The sequence below is a fragment of the Sminthopsis crassicaudata genome, chromosome 1 (genome assembly GCF_048593235.1).
Source record: "Sminthopsis crassicaudata isolate SCR6 chromosome 1, ASM4859323v1, whole genome shotgun sequence".
NCBI classification, from domain to species: domain Eukaryota; kingdom Metazoa; phylum Chordata; class Mammalia; order Dasyuromorphia; family Dasyuridae; genus Sminthopsis; species Sminthopsis crassicaudata.
Window position 1 is genome coordinate 395691393 of NC_133617.1, and position 15953 is coordinate 395707345.

The 15953-nt window shown below is 34.9% G+C and overlaps 1 protein-coding gene across 5 annotated transcripts in view; it reads left to right on the forward strand.

The window, feature by feature from the left end:
• NPRL3 (NPR3 like, GATOR1 complex subunit) overlaps window positions 1-15953 on the forward strand; it is a 74540-nt gene that overhangs the window by 27641 nt on the left and 30946 nt on the right. For all 5 annotated transcript variants that reach the window (XM_074279839.1, XM_074279840.1, XM_074279842.1 and 2 more), the window contains one exon: window positions 1029-1101. In XM_074279839.1, coding sequence (XP_074135940.1) covers window positions 1029-1101 — 73 coding nt within the window. The remainder of the gene's footprint in view (window positions 1-1028; window positions 1102-15953) is intronic.

Here is a 15953-nt window from a genome sequence, read left to right on the forward strand (position 1 = left end):
TATAATTATGTTTAGTCATAACATTAATGAGAAAAAGATTTAGGCACCATTTTATTTGCTTTATTTCCCACTAACGAGGTGCTCAGATATATTTTGTCACAATGAGAGTGACAAATCACTTCCTCTTTCTGGCTTCAGTTTGTTCCTTTAAATTTGAGAATCTTGAACGAGGTGATCTTGAAAGTTCTAAGTACTCTGTGTGCTGCTGTTTCTTCTAGTGCTCATGTTTTATGAAATTGTCTTTGTAATATTCTATAAATGGTATTGTTTTAAATGAACATGGCAATGCTGCTAAAGCTTCACGGTGGCCCCAGGTACCCCTGACTATGCTAATCTGCACTGCAGGACTCTCTTTTCTGAAAATCTCTGACTCTTTATCCAGAAAATATATTGGGGGAAGGTAGCAAAGTAGGTGGTTGAAAGGAAGTCAGATTCATTTCCTACTGGCATCTGGGAGTCTAGTTGACTGCCCTGTGCTTCTCCTGTTTTATTTTATGTTATATCCCTTCGGGTGATCTGCCTCATTGTTGGGGCATTGGTCAGCTACTGGGATTAAAAGGCATGTCTTTCATATGAAATACTTACAAATGCTGGTCAAATGAACTCTAATTTCTGTTTAACTCAGGGTTCAAAGTAATCACATCAATACGGAAGAATAATATTTTATTTTTTTATCAACTAAAATTGTTTTAAAAATTCTTTCACTGGACTGTGGAACATATTCTGCATTTAGAATCAAAGAAACTTCAGTTTAATCCTAACTATTCTACTTCTTACTTTTGTGACACAAGAGTGAGTTGCTTCAATTCTCTAGGTGTCCATTTCAATCCTCGTCCATAAAGGAGACTGTTAAAGTAGATAATAAATGTTTATGACCCTTCTAGTTCTAAAATCTGTAATACTATGTCCGTAAATCATTGAGAATTAAGGATGCAAATATCAAAACTTTTTTAAAAAAAGTATTCCTATTCTGCTTTTTTAAAGGTTTTACTTTGAAAATCTTACTCATTTACTTGTTTTATTCAAAGGTCCACAGTCTCCATTTCATCACATTCTTCCCAAGTGTAAGTTGGCCAGAGATCTCAAAGAAGCTTATGACAGGTAAGCAATTTTCCTCAACCAACTTGAAAAAAAGCATCATTATTGTCTCTTCAAATTAGTCAGCATCATCTATCTTGCTTGTTACTTGGTCTTTTGGAGTTCTTATTTAAATAGTAGACATTATATATGTGCTTCTACCACAAGAGATGCCATTTAGCATATTGCTTACTTAATAAGTGCTAGTTGAGTCATTGGTAGAAAAAAATAGGAAGGCCTAGATTCTAATTTTAGTTTTGCTACTGAGCTATAGTGTGGCCTTAAAGGATACATCCCCTTTTGTCATGTTCCTCTTCTGTAAAATGAAAGGTTTGGCTTAGGTATTGGGTAAAATCCCTTCCAAATGCACTATATTGTGCTGTGATTTTGACAGCTTGGACATTGGAAAACTCTGAACCAGAAGTGAGGAAATCTACATTTTTAATCGTGTTCTACTCCTATCTTATGTGACCTTAAGGACATCACTTAACCTCACTAGTCCTCAGTTTCCAATTTTGTAAAATAAGATTGTTGTACTAAATGACTTCTAAGATCACTTTTAGCTTTGACAGTCTATGTTCTGTTTTAATTTAATTGTCCCTGAAATTTCTCCTGAATTTTGTAGGTAGATTATTAGATAAAATTAATGGTGTACTGCTTTCTCATTAGCATATCCTCAGGAGGGTTAATCTTGGTAGCCAAGAGTTTTCCTGCACAGCAGCACAATCTTGTAGAATAATTTATTTTGATGTCTAAGTTTTCTGTTGTAAATATAATTAAACTTCTCTTGGATGGGCAAGTTGTCTGCACTATGTTTTAAAGATAATGTAAGAAAGATGTTTAATAAGTGTGACTATTTGAATATAAATAGAATATTTAGAGGTCTTAGTGAAGCAGTCAGGGTGATTATTATGTTCTTATTATTAATATTTCTGAATATTTGGAATTAATAATGTTTCTAAAATATTAATATTTATAATTTATGAAGTCTTTTCACATTTATTATCTTATTTTTAAGCATTGCAGTAACCTTGTGATGTGGTAATATTGTTCCCATTTTACAGATGAGGACTGTAAATTGAGATAAAGTCATATTTTCCTATGTTGGGATGCTTTGAGACCACCAATGCATACCCTGGACAGAGATGAATATGGCAGCTCTGGTTTTCCCTGTTTCTGCCAATAGTTTCTTTCTGAGGGGAGACCCACAGCAATAGCTTTAAATGTCATTAGCAGGTAACATTACTGTATTCTGGCAACCATAGCAGCCGATGAAGTAGGTTATTGAAGTAAGTGAATTTTTAAAGTCACTTTTAGCTTTGGGACTTGGGTACAGATACAAGACCATAAAAGCACCAATATATATTGAGCTCCTCCTTTAAAAAAAGTTTTATGGTTACATTTTGTATTTTGTACCATTATTATTTGTTGATGCATCTTTTCACCATCATTACTTGCTCCTTAGGAACATTGCCTTATACAAAGAAAAAAGAATAATGAAAAAATTATTTGCAACCAGGTTTGACAATATATACAACTTTCCCAACTTGTAAACTCTCACCCTTTACTAAGAGGAGTGATTTACTTCATTTTCTTTCTCCATAACCAAGATTAGTCATTGCACTTAATCTGACTTCATTGAAATTAATGAGGTCATTGTAATTAATATTCCTTTTAGTGCTGTTTTTGGCTTATAATTGTACATGTTGTTTTCCAGTTTCTTCTCTGTGCATTAGTTCATAAATGTATTCCCATGTTTCTCTGAATTGTTCATATTCATTTGTGACTTGCTGCCCAATATTCTGTTTCCTCTCTATAACTACAATCTGTTTAGCTACTCCCCAATTGATGGCCTCCTTTTTTGTTTCCATTTTTTGCTACAACAAAATATAGTGCTATGGATTTTTTGGTATACATGAGTTTTTGTTTATGTCATTGGCCTGGATTTATGTCCAGTAGCATGTTGTCCAAACCAAAAGTCATAAACTAAATTTTTATTGACGTATTTTCTGTATAATTCAACTGGCAGTTGGGTTAGTGTGCCTGATGTTCTTCGACCCCTCCAACACTTACTTCTTTTATTATTTTTGTCAATTTAATAATAAAACAAAAATAATTTATTAAATTAGAATTTATTAAGTATTTACTTTGTTTTGGGCACTGGAAACACAAAGACAAAATCAAAAACAGTCCTTATCCTTAAGAAGCCTAAGGAGATGAAACCTCAGAGTAGTTTAATTTGCATTTCTCTTATTTAACATGGTTGTTGATATTTGTATTTCTTCTTCTGAAAACTATTTTTTCATATCCTTTGACCACTTATCTATGGAGAAATGACTCCTGGTCTTATTAAGTCATTTCTCCATGTATCCCTTACTTTTTCTTATAGTTCTTGATCCTTTGAGCTTTTGGAAATAAATGCAGAAGGATTTCAGAGGAGGACTCTCATATTTTTTTAATTATATTTTTCTGGTTCCTTCTGGGGAACCTAGAGTACTCTCTAAATACCTTATTCATCCTCATGTCTTCTCAGGGAGGGAAGAAACAGAGAGATATTATTATCTGTTGTTTACAGATCAGGGAAAAGTAAGTTTCCCCAAATCAAATGGTAAAGTCAAGACGAGTGTCTGATTCCTTGCTAGTGTTGCAGGCACATAGTCTCCTCTCCTTGGGCCTCCTTGCTCCTACAAGAAGCTCTAGGTGGTCCCTGTTGAACCTGGAGACCTGAAACAAAGGAGTTCTTTCCATCATTGATGTATTTGTTGACATGGGACATTAGTCTAATTAACCTAAATGGAATCCCCCTAAACTTTGATTTTAGGTCCCACAAAGATGGTTGTATATAGATTTTTAACCTCTCCTATAAGCAATAGCTCCTGAGCAGTGAGCTTCTGAAAAGCTGTTAGTTCAGTGCAGCCTTTAGAACAGTTTACATTTCATGTTTGATTCAACTTAGTAATCAGTACAAACTAAGTGCAAGACTCTGTGTTTGTCATTGAGGAAAGACCTGGAAAACTCTGCCCTCAAAGAACACAAACAAAAACTGTAATAAATTAGAATCTGATCAGCGCAAAGGAAGGCTCTAGTGAAAACATACTATGAGAGATGAGACTATGAAACAAAACTTCTAGCTGTGGGATGGAGACAGATCAGGGAAAATCTCACAGATGAGGGAGCAGCTCAGGAGAAGGAAAGAATTTCAATACATGGAATTTGTCTTCACTACAGGAGTACAGGCTACAACATAATATGATTAAGATTTTCCTGTTTTGGAATTCTTTCCTTATTTTAAGTAATAATAGGCAACTTTTATATAGTGCCTACTTGTAATCGGGAGGTAGGTGTTATTGCTATCCCCATTTTATTTTATTAATTTTATAATTATACATTTTTGACAGTATATATACATGAGTAATTTTTTTATAACATTATCCCTTGTATTCATTTTTCCAGATTTTTCCCTCCCTCCTTCTACTCTCTCCCCTAGATGACAGGCAATCTCGCTATCCCCATTTTATGAGAAAACTGAAGCAGGCAGAGCTGAAAAGACTTGCTCAGTTATGATTAGGAAGTATCTGAGGTCAGATTTGAACTCATATTCCAGATTGGATACCATCCACTGAGCCACCTAGCTGCCTCTTTTACCTTTGTAGCTTCAACATACACAAGAGTACCTGGCACATAGCAAGTGCTTAATAAATGCTGCTTAAAGCATTCATTCATTCATTCGTGAGCCTACAAGCCTGGGCAGCTTTGGGAATGAAGAAGAAGAAGGAAGGGGCAATCAAGGACTTTCAGTGGGTAGAACAGTGAGGTCCTCTCGATCTCACCAAGGAAGCACCAGTGGAAGAGAAGGGCTCTGTTCCCCCTTCTTAGGTCAGCCACTGAACTTCTCAGTCTCAATTTACCTGTGGATCTATAATGCCCCTTCCAATTCTATGCCACCTCTAAAGCTGGGCTCTTATTAAAAATTACACTAACTGATAATCAGAAAGCCACTTCCAGCTTCTTTCTTATTAATTGTCTAATTAATTGATGGTAGAAAAATTAAAGGGATTAATCCTCTCAGAGGATTCCTCTGTGGGGTTGGCTGTTTGTTGTATAGAATAGAGGGCGTGGTGGGGATAGTGAACAAGTTTAGAGTGTCTGGAGAGACCCTCAGCACTTACAGTAGCACAGCTCCATCTAGCGGCAGCCTTCTTGAACTCAAAGTTAAAAATTCACTAAATGTCAAAGGCTACTAGCAGCATTGCAAATTATTAAACCATGAATCTTAGGATCATAGTATTTTATTTATTTTTTTAATAATAATAGATTTTTATTTCTCAAAATACATGCAAAGATAGATTTCAACACTCACCCTTGAAAAACCTTGTGTTCTAAATTTTTCCTCCTTCTCTCCCCACCTCCTCTATTTCCTAGACAGCAAGTGATCTAATACAAGTTAAACATGTGCATTTCTTCTAAACATATTTCCATATTTATTATGCTGCATGAGAAAAATCAAAGGATCATAATATTTTAAAGGTGGAAGGGAACTTACAGATCATCTCGTCCAACTCCTTTTTTGTACAGAGGCGGAAACTAAGGCTCAAAGGGAATAGTCTGCAATTTGCCTGCTATCACATAGGCAATTCATAACAGAGCCTAAATTTGAACTTGGCTCTAAATTCATGGCTCATTCCACTTTGCAGTGATTTACCTAAATAGGGTAAAAGCCCTCTGTGTTCCCCAAACTATGTGTTAGGGTTCTCTCTTCATCTATCTACTTCTGAATATGTGGTGTTATCTATTAACTAGGATTCTTAAACTTTTTCCACTTGCAATCCCTTTTTTTCCCTGAGAAATTTTTATGCACCCCTAGGTATATATACATATATTCTAGGTATATAGGTGTATAAAACAGATATACAAATCAAAGACAATTCTTTGCTATATATATAATTTTACTACTTATGAAATGAAAGCAAATTTGCATACTAATGAGATGGATGTGCTTTTTTATATAACATGTAATACATAATTAAATCTTGGTGCACTATTTGATACCTTTGTCTGATACCAAATTTTTTGCAACCTCCACATTCAATTATGTGAATCCGATATGGGGTTGTGACCACAATTCATGAAGCTTTTGTCTATTACATGTATTTATGTGTCTATGTATTTTTTTAATATATATATGTGTGTGTGTGTGTTTGTGTGTGTGTGTGTGTGTGTGTTACATTTGTCTGTGTTATCTTGAATACTATATATTCTCAATATTCATTAAATGAATTGAAAGCATTAAAGTTTTTGCTGTGGGGATCCTGGATTATACCAACATTTTGATGGCTATTTTGAAGTACTAGTATTGAGATGAGTTTCCTTGAACCTTGGTGCCAATTAAATCCAAGAGTTATAAGAGAAGAAATGAGGACCATGATAAACAATAATAAAACTGCTTTGGGTGTGCACAGGTTTTTGCTGGGGTTCTCTGATAAGTATAATGTATTAGAAAAGGCATCATTACTGTCAGGGTGTTATTGGGCAGCTTACTTCGACTAGGTCTCTCGAGTTTCTTCACTATAAAATGAAAGAAACTAGACTAGGTGAACTCCTAGGTCCTTCCTGTTCTGCATTCTCTTGTGTTCTCCCTGGGCTGACGTGGAGAGGAAAGCAGAGGTTGCTGGACTAGGGAGGAAAGATATACTTAGGGCATTGATTCTTTGAGGCTCTGCATTTCCTTAGTGCAACTGAGAAAACCTGGTGTGTTCTTAACACATAAAGAAGAGCAGAATGTAGCATTGTAGAAAGAGGACTGAACTCAGAGTCTGAAGACCCCGATTTGTGTTTGTCCTCACGCTTGGCTGGGTAGGGGAAAGCAAGTCGTCTTAACTTTCTGAGCTTCAGATTCCTCATAAGCAGAAGAGGGATAGTGATACTGGTATTACCTGCCTGCCTCCGGCAGTGTTTCATTAACCTTTAAGTTCCATTTTAATGTAAGTTATTATTGATACCTAGATGGAGAAGAATAATAGCTCCCCTTATCCATTTTCTCTTTATTACTATTGCTTGGGCCTCAATGTCCTTTATTTAAATTGCAAATAATGTTGATACAGATCCCAAAGCATTTGGGAAACAATTCATTTATAAAGTCTCTAAATTAATAAGTTTGGTAGGTTCATTAGATGTAAAATAAAAAGAATTCTGCTCTCAACCTGGATTAGTGACTAGAAGCTTTCAGATATTATGTGCAGACCTCATGCTTTGACATTGCTCCTTCATACTTTTGATTATCTGTATGTATTTGCTTGGGAGGCAGTGGATTCCTCATTTTTCTGGTAGATATCAAGTTAAATCTGATTGACCCTTTATCAGAAATTATGCTTCAGGTCAGGATCTTACCACAAATGGATCTTCATGTTCCCCACAAATTCTATGACTTTGGATCTTCTTTAATCCTTCTAAAATTAGAGTTAAATATTGTGGAGCAGGAAATGCATGTATATTCAGAGACAACATTATGTTCTAAGAAAATAAGGTAGAATATATAACCTATATCAGGTTGCTTTTCATCTTGAGGAAGAAATGAGAGGGAGAAATTTAGAAATAAAATTTTATAAAAGTGAATGATGAAAACTATCTTTACATGTAATTGGAAAAAATACTATTAAGTGGGGAGGGGAAGAAAACAAGGTAGAAGTAAGGAGGTGATCAGAGGGAAGATGAGAGGAAAATCATGTGTTCAGCCTTAGACCATGATTTTGACATTTTAAATTCCTAAACAAGTTCTGGCTTTGTATTAAAGAATGTAAATGCATGTATGTGTTTATCTTTGTTTTATAAAACAGATTGGTCAACATAGTGTTGTGACGACCAGTGCTCTGGGCCTTATACCCCAGTGCAAAATCATCTGTTGAGGAGTCTTAATTTCCCAGTAAATCATTCCAAGTCACCACATTATGGGCCAAGGCTTTCAGTATGCTTACATAGTTATTTGAAGGCTTGGATCATCTCCAAGGAGGCCCTTCCTGCCTTTGGCATGTAGTGACAGTTTATTTCCTACAAAGCCTTTTCAGACAATGCCATTAATACCAAAGTGAATGGAAAGAAAAACACTGGGGATCAAAACCAGTTAGGTTATAAAGTCCTGCTCAGAAGAGTGGGTTATAGACTTTTAAAATGACTGTTAAAGGAGGAAAAAAAATTCCCCTTTTCCTCTCCTTTCTCTTCTGCCTTGTGATTCCTCCATTGTCAGGTTTTTCTGTTTACCCTGTTGCTATGAAGAGTTTCAAGGACTTTCTCAGTAGCCAGAGGAGAGCTGAAAATTACATTCTCCTCATTTTTTTAAGGTCTGGAGCAGTACTTTAATTGGTGTTTCAGCAGTGTTTTGGATGGAGTATAAAGCCTCCAGTTTCAAGGGTGCATTCCTTTTTAGTGCAATATTTGTATGCCATTATCTTCTAGTTCCGAATCTTTTTTTGTGGAGGGCAGCTACAGTGCAAATAGAGTACACAGAAAAAGACAAACTAGACATTTAATAGCAACTAGGTAGAAACTTGGGTATATCCCTTCCTCACAGAGGGGTCCTAATCACATTTCTATAAGACTCATTTGATTTTTTTTTTTTTTTTTTTTTTTTTTTTGGTTGGGGAGGCATTTAGGGTTAAGGGACTTGCCCAGGGTCACACAGCTTGTAAGTGTTAAGTGAAGCTGCATTTGAACTCAGATCCTCCTGACTCCAGGGCCAGTGCTCTATCCACCATGCTATCTAGATGCCCCTATAGGATTCTGGTTTACAGTTTTTTACCTCACAACTGCTCAGGGAGATATGAGGTAGGACAAGTTTTATGCCTATTTTACAACTGAGGAAACAGTTATAACTAATTTTTCAGTTCTATAATAGCAGAAATCATAACAGTTAAAATTTAGACCGTTTAACATGATTCTCACTTAATAGATTACTTATTCTCTACTTTGTTTCTTTAAGAAGCTGAAACCATTTTTCAGACTTTAATATATGAATCACAATCCTGGAATACCCCAAATCAGATACAAGCAGAACTCTTGAAAGCTAAGGAACAGCCTACAGCATGACTTTATCAGCTCCAGACATGTTTTATTAATACTTATTCTCTAATGAAGTCAAGATCAGGGCATTGAAATATAGGGGAGAAACCCATGGATTTCCCCACCAAACTCTTGTACCTTGTTAAATCCTATTATTATACATTCATCTTTTGAAGGATTTTGTAAAAAAAGAACAATAGTCTGTTTTTCCTCCCAGGCCCTCAGGCCCTATAACAATAGCTCAGTTTTATTAATGCAGTCCTTTAGGAATATGAGTGTTAAGGCTAGATCTGTTTCTTCTCTCAGATCATAATGATAGCTCACACTAGCTTCACTTTTACTTTAGGTCATAGTGATTACTCTTGGTTGTTTTGCTTTTCTGGGGGAAAAAACATCATTAAATATCCTGATGGAGGAGATGCATTAAAAAGAGGAAACTACTAAAAAATTCAGAGCTGACTTCGCATAAATGTCTTAAGGTTTTCAAAATGTCCATGTGCAAAATGGTATGCCTTGGTTATCAGAGTACATTGGGCTAGAAAAGCTATTGTGCTGTTCAGAGAAGTAATGTAATATAATAGGAAGTGCCCTGGATTTGAGATCAGAAGATTGCTTTTGCTATTTATAGCATATAGCATTGCTTTGGGCACAATACTATATTGAAGTTCTGTGATTTAATTATTGTGGATTTACTTATAGATCTTAGATGATGATCTTTGTTTTTGTAGCTAAAAATCTCATTCTAGTCTTTGAATTTAGCAAGGTTAGTCTTTGAGCAATAGATGTTTAGTCCATAGATAATACTTGAAGCCTTTCTTTCTTGATGTGACCCAGCAGACTTTGCATTCCATGATATGGTCTTTGAAAGGCCAGAATTAGTTCCATGAAAGTTCTTTAATGGAAGAGTCATTAAAACTTTTTTGAGTCTTTTTTTTATCATTTGTGGTAATAATACTTGCACTACCAAAGTGTCAGAGTTGTAAGGAAAGTGCTTTGTCAACTACAAAATGCTATGGAAATAAAAATTTTTATTTATTTTTTAATTATAGGCAAGAGGTAAATATTGACCAAAGTGAGCCATCTAGGAAAAAAGAATTCTCATAGTAGGAGTCAACTCATGCAGTAAGGAGCTTTAAGAAAGTAGGTTTTGGTGGGTGCTTTTATTTCTCCTTTTGCTGATATTTTGGGGAAGCATTTTAGTGCAGTGGAAAGAGTACTTGATTTGAATTTAGGATCTGTGTTGGAATTGGCCCTCAATTTCTCCATCTATAGAATTGATCTAAATGAGATATCTTCCAGCTATTATCTGTTATTCCCTCTTAATTATGCAGCCTCTTTCAGAGACAAAAGAGGTTCGTTTATTTTTACCTGTAATTAAACTAACCACAATATCTTACCAACTTTGTTGATGTGGATTGGTTAGAGGAAACTTTGGGGACCTCTGGCATTGAAGGCTGAAAACGTGAGTTTGAAGTAAAAGATTATGTAACTGCTCACATGTATATAGCCCTTTTTGTTTAACAAGGATACTGCATATGTTATCTCATTTGATTTTCATACAATTCCTGTAAGATAAGTCTTATAAATTATTATTTTTTTTCTCTTTTACAAGTGAGGCAGCTGGGGCTGCAGGAAGTTGAGTGACTAGACAAAGTCACATAAATCAATATGGCAGAACTGAAACTTAAACACAGGGTGTTCCAAAATCATAGAAGAGTTTTAAGTTTTAATAGCGTTTCAGACTTCCAACCAGTTGTTCTTTCAAATACAGCATGCTGCTTTTCCATGCCATACTTATTTCCTGATACTTTGGCTTTTTCTATTTGTAATTAAGTGGTCATTTGTGTGCCTCTGACTGGAAGGTCAGTGTCTTTGTGAAACTCTAGAATCCTGCATATTCTTTCTTTGATGGCTTTCAGTTCTTTACAGACATGATGCAAAAGGTAGATTGTGGGTTTTTTTTCATAGCATACCTGTCTTGTTCTCTGCTGACATTCAGGGGACCTACTTTACATTCATTGGTACTGCATTTCTTCAGATTTTTAGCATTTAGAAAAAGACAAGGCAGTGATTGTACTTGATCTCCAAGTGCAATGAAATTGGATCTAAAAGACACTTAGTCTTTGTTTTCCCAAATTTGGGCCTGAACATAAGCAGAACAGGAAATGTTTCCTAATATAACCACCTTCTACCAGCAGGACTGACATAATTTAGTCATAAATCTAGTAATATATTTTAGAGATGTTGATGTTGCAGAGAATCTAAATAAAGGACTTTTCCATTTCTCCAGTGGATTTCAATAAAGAGGAGCTAGAAATATAGACACAGGTATAAATATTATTGTTTGATTTATGATTATGTACAAAGCATAAAACTTTTTTATAGTTTTTAAAAAAAATTTTCAAGTACGAATATTTTAAAAAATTAATCTGCTCCTGCTATTATCCCTCCCACCCACTGGACAATTAAAACAAATAAACCATATCCTCCAGTACCTATCTACAGGAAAACGATTTCTTATATTAGCCATATTTTTAAATATATGTCTCTATGGATTTTGCTACACAAGAAGAATCAGACTTTGAAATAAGGTAAAGTTAACCTGAGAAGGAAATCAAAAATGCAAGCGGATGAAAACAGGGATGGGAAATGCTATGTAGTGGTTCACAGTCATTTTCCAGAGTCCTTTTGCTGGGTATAGCTGGTTCTATTCATTATTGAACAAATGGAACTAATTTGGTTCATCTCATTGTTGAAGAGAGCCAGATCAAAATTGATCATCATATAGTATTGTTGTTGAAGTATATAATGACCTCCTAGTCCTGCTCATTTTACTCAGCATCAGTTCATGTGAGTCTCTCCAGGCCTTTCTACAGTTTTCCTGCTGATCATTTCTTACAGAACAATAATATTCCATAACATTTATATGCCACAATTTATTCAGCAATTCTCCAATTGATAGGCGTCCATTCAATTTCTAGTTTCTAGCTACTACAAAAAGGGCTGCCACAAACATTTTGGCACATACAGGTCCCTTTCCCTTCTTTAAGATCTCTTTAGGATATAAGCCCAGTGGTAACACTGCTGGATCAAAGAGTATGCAGAGTTTGATAACTTTTTGAGCATAGTTCCAAATTGCTCTCCAGAATAGCTGGATTCCACCAACAACATATCAGTCTCCCAGTTTTCCCACATCCCCTCCAGCATTCAACATTATCTTTCCCTGTCATCTTAGCCAATCTGAGAGGTGTGTAGTGGTATCTCAGAGTTGTCTTAATTTGCATTTCTCTGATAATTACTTGGAGCATCTTTTCATATGGCTAGAAATAGTTTCAATTTCTTCATCTGAAAATTGTCTGTTCATATCCTTTGACCATTTGTTAATTGGAGAATGGCTTGATTTCTTAGAGTCAATTTTCTATATATTTTGGAAATGAGGCCTTTATCAGAACCTTTGACTATAAAAATGTTTTCCCAGTTTATTGTTTCCCTTCTAATCTTGTCTGCGTTAGTTTTGTTTGTACAAAAGCTTTTTAATTTGATATAATCAAAATTTTCTATTTTGTGATCAATAATGATCTCTAGTTCTTCTTTGGTCACAAATTCCTTCCTCCTCCATAGGTCTGAGAGGTAAACTATCCTATGTTCTTCTAATTTATTTATAATATTCTTTATGCCTAGATCATGAACCCATTTTAACTTGATCTTGGTGTTAAATGTGGGTCAATGCGTAGTTTCTGCCATACTAATTTCCAATTTTCCCAGCAATTTTTGTCAAACAGTGAATTCTTATCCCAAAAACTGGGGTTTTGGGGTTTGTCAAACACTAGATTATTAAAATTATTGATTACTTTGTCCTGTGAACCTAATATATTCCACTGATCAACGAGTCTATTTCTTAGCCAATACCAAATGGTTTTGGTAACCACTGCTTTATAATATAATTTTAGATCTGATACAGCTAGGCCACCTTCATTTGATTTTTCTTTCATTAGATCCCTTGAAAGTCTTAACCTTTTGTTCTTCCAGATGAATTTTGTTTTTATTTTTTTCTAGGTCATTAAATAGTTTCTTAGGAGTCTGATTGGTATAGCACTAAATAAATAGATTAGTTAAGGGAGTATTGTCATCTTTATTATATTTGCTCAACCTATCCAAGAGCACTTAATATTTTTCCAATTGATTAGATCTGACTTTATTTGTGTGGAAAATGTTTTATAGTTTTACTCATATAGTTCCTGACTTTCCCTTGGTAGATAGATTCCCAAATATTTTATACTATCGGTAATTACTTTAAATGGAATTTCTCTTTTTAACGGTTGGATTTTGTTAGTGATATATAAGAATGTTGATGATTTATGTGGGTTTATTTTGTATCCTGAAACTTTCATTAGCAGCATTCTTAAAAGAATATTGTTAGCTTTCCTTTCTTTCTTTCTTTCTTTCTTTTTTTTTTTTTTTAAAGTTCTGAATGTCTCTTAAGTAGAAACATACTGGAGACTTATTTGGAAAATATAGAGGCCATCTTGCAGCAGTTACATGCAAGAAATAGAGCTCACCCTAGGCAGTGATTGTCAATCAATTATAACATATCCAGATTAGTGCCAAAAAAGTCAGCAGAAATGATTAAGATCGTGGTAGAAGGAAAATGATATGATACCTACCAGTGGCATTGAAGTCTGAATGGAGTAGGTTCATCATGGTAACTTCCAATGATGCCAACTGTCTTTATTCTTTCATTTTCTCCCTTTTTTCTTCTTCTACTTTTCTGCAGAGTTGATGTTTAGTAGAGAGAGCACTGGGAAAGCTAGGTGCTGCTGATTGAGCACTATGCTTGGAGTCAAGAAGACCTGAGTTTAAATCCCACCTCAGGACACTTAATTGTGTGACCCTGGGCAAGGCATTGCATTCTGTTTGCCTATTTACTTATCTGTAAAATGAACTAGAGTAGGAAATAGAAAATCACTCCAATATCTTTGTCAAGAAAACCCTAAATGAGGTTATAGAGAGTCAAATAAAACTGAACAACCCTTCCTCCCCCCCAAAAAAGGTACACTGAGATAGGAATTCAGAGACCTAGATTCCCATTTTACCTCTTCTGCTAGCTAGCCAACTAACTAGGATTTCTCCTGCTCTAATATAAATATGAAAGCATCTTTATACAATTCCTACTACTAGTGTCCTGTCTCCATTGTGTGTAGCTAAAAAGACTATTAGGGACAGTCAAAATGGCCCTCCAATGTCCAGGATCAATCTATGGAATTAGAGATGGCTTATTTCTTAGAGGCTCACTTGTAAAGTGAACACAAAGTCCAAATTACCAGGAACTTTTCATTTTTTCTAATTTAACTTGTAACAATTAGACATATGCAGAAGTAGAATGGTCTATACAAAGTAATGGGTTCTTTCTTAGTGGATATTTTTCATGAAAGGATAAAAGACCACTTTTTGAGATTTTTCTTAGAGTAAGGCTTGGCACTATTGTTCTATCCAACTCCAAGATTCTCAGAATTTTTACCTCAATTTCTCCCCCTGCTCCCTTTGTCTCTTTCCAAGATTATGGTATAATTTGGAAGAAACCTGGATTCATCTGAGTATTTTATTGGTTCTATGTAACTACAATTAAAAGGTATAGGAAATGGGCCTCTCCTGAATGCAGTGACCAATTTTGGATAGATTAAACCACTTCCCATTCTCCTTCAGTCTTAGATGCTCTCAGACATTCTGCCTCAGTTGTTAGTATAATTTATATAGCTATGCATATTCTTTGTCTAAGTTCAAGTTCCACTATCTTAGTAACCATTTTACTGCTCTATATAGCTCATTTGTGGTTTTACTTTTGGGTTCATTTTCTGATTATCTTAAAGTTTCGCTCACGCTATTTTCTTATAGCTACTTCTTTTAACATCCTCCTTGCAGGTGGTTAATATAACTCATGTGTTAAATTTCTAAGACAAAGGAGCATATTTTGCTTCCTTGTTTCGTTTTTCTACATTTCCTAAAAGTAATAAATATTAAAATAATATCTTCTGAATATTAAACTTGCAGGTAAAATATATATCCTATTGAGGGGCCTTTATCTCTCCCCCAGAACCTAGACTAATTTTTTGCTCAGGTCTTTTCTACTTTCAGCTTTTAGCCTGTTTTTGAGCCTTATCCTATGCATGACACATTCTTTCCCTACTTTAGTAGCTATTGACTCTTCACCTTTAAGTATTTGAAGGGCTGTAATATGAAGGAGGAATTGAAAGAGGGGTTTTTCTTTGTGGTCACAAACGAAAGTAGGAGCATTAGCTCAAAGCTTTAAACATAAATTTAGGTTTAATGTAAGGATACATTTTCTAACAATTTAAGCTACCCCAAAGTAGCATAGGGCTTTCTTTCACTGAAGGTTTTTGAAAGAGTTTGGGTGATTACTCATCAGATAAGTTAAAGAGCAAAGCTTCTTTTTTTAATTTTATAATTATAACTTTTTTTTGGCAGTGCATATGCATGAATAATTTTTTACAACATTATCCCTTGTACTCACTTCTGTTCTGATTTTTCCCTTCCTTCCCTCCACCCCTTCCGCTAGATGGCAGGCAGTCTTATACATGTTAAATATGTTATAGTATATCCTAGATACAATATATGTGTGCAGAACTGAATTTCTTGTTGCACAGAAAGAATTGGATTCAGAAGATAAAAATAATCTGGGAAGAAAAACAAAAATGCAAACAGTTTATACTCATTTCCCAGTGTTCCTTCTCTGGGTGTAGTTGATTCTCTCCATCATTGATCAATTGGAACTGAATTAGATCTTCTCTTTGTCAAAGATATCCACT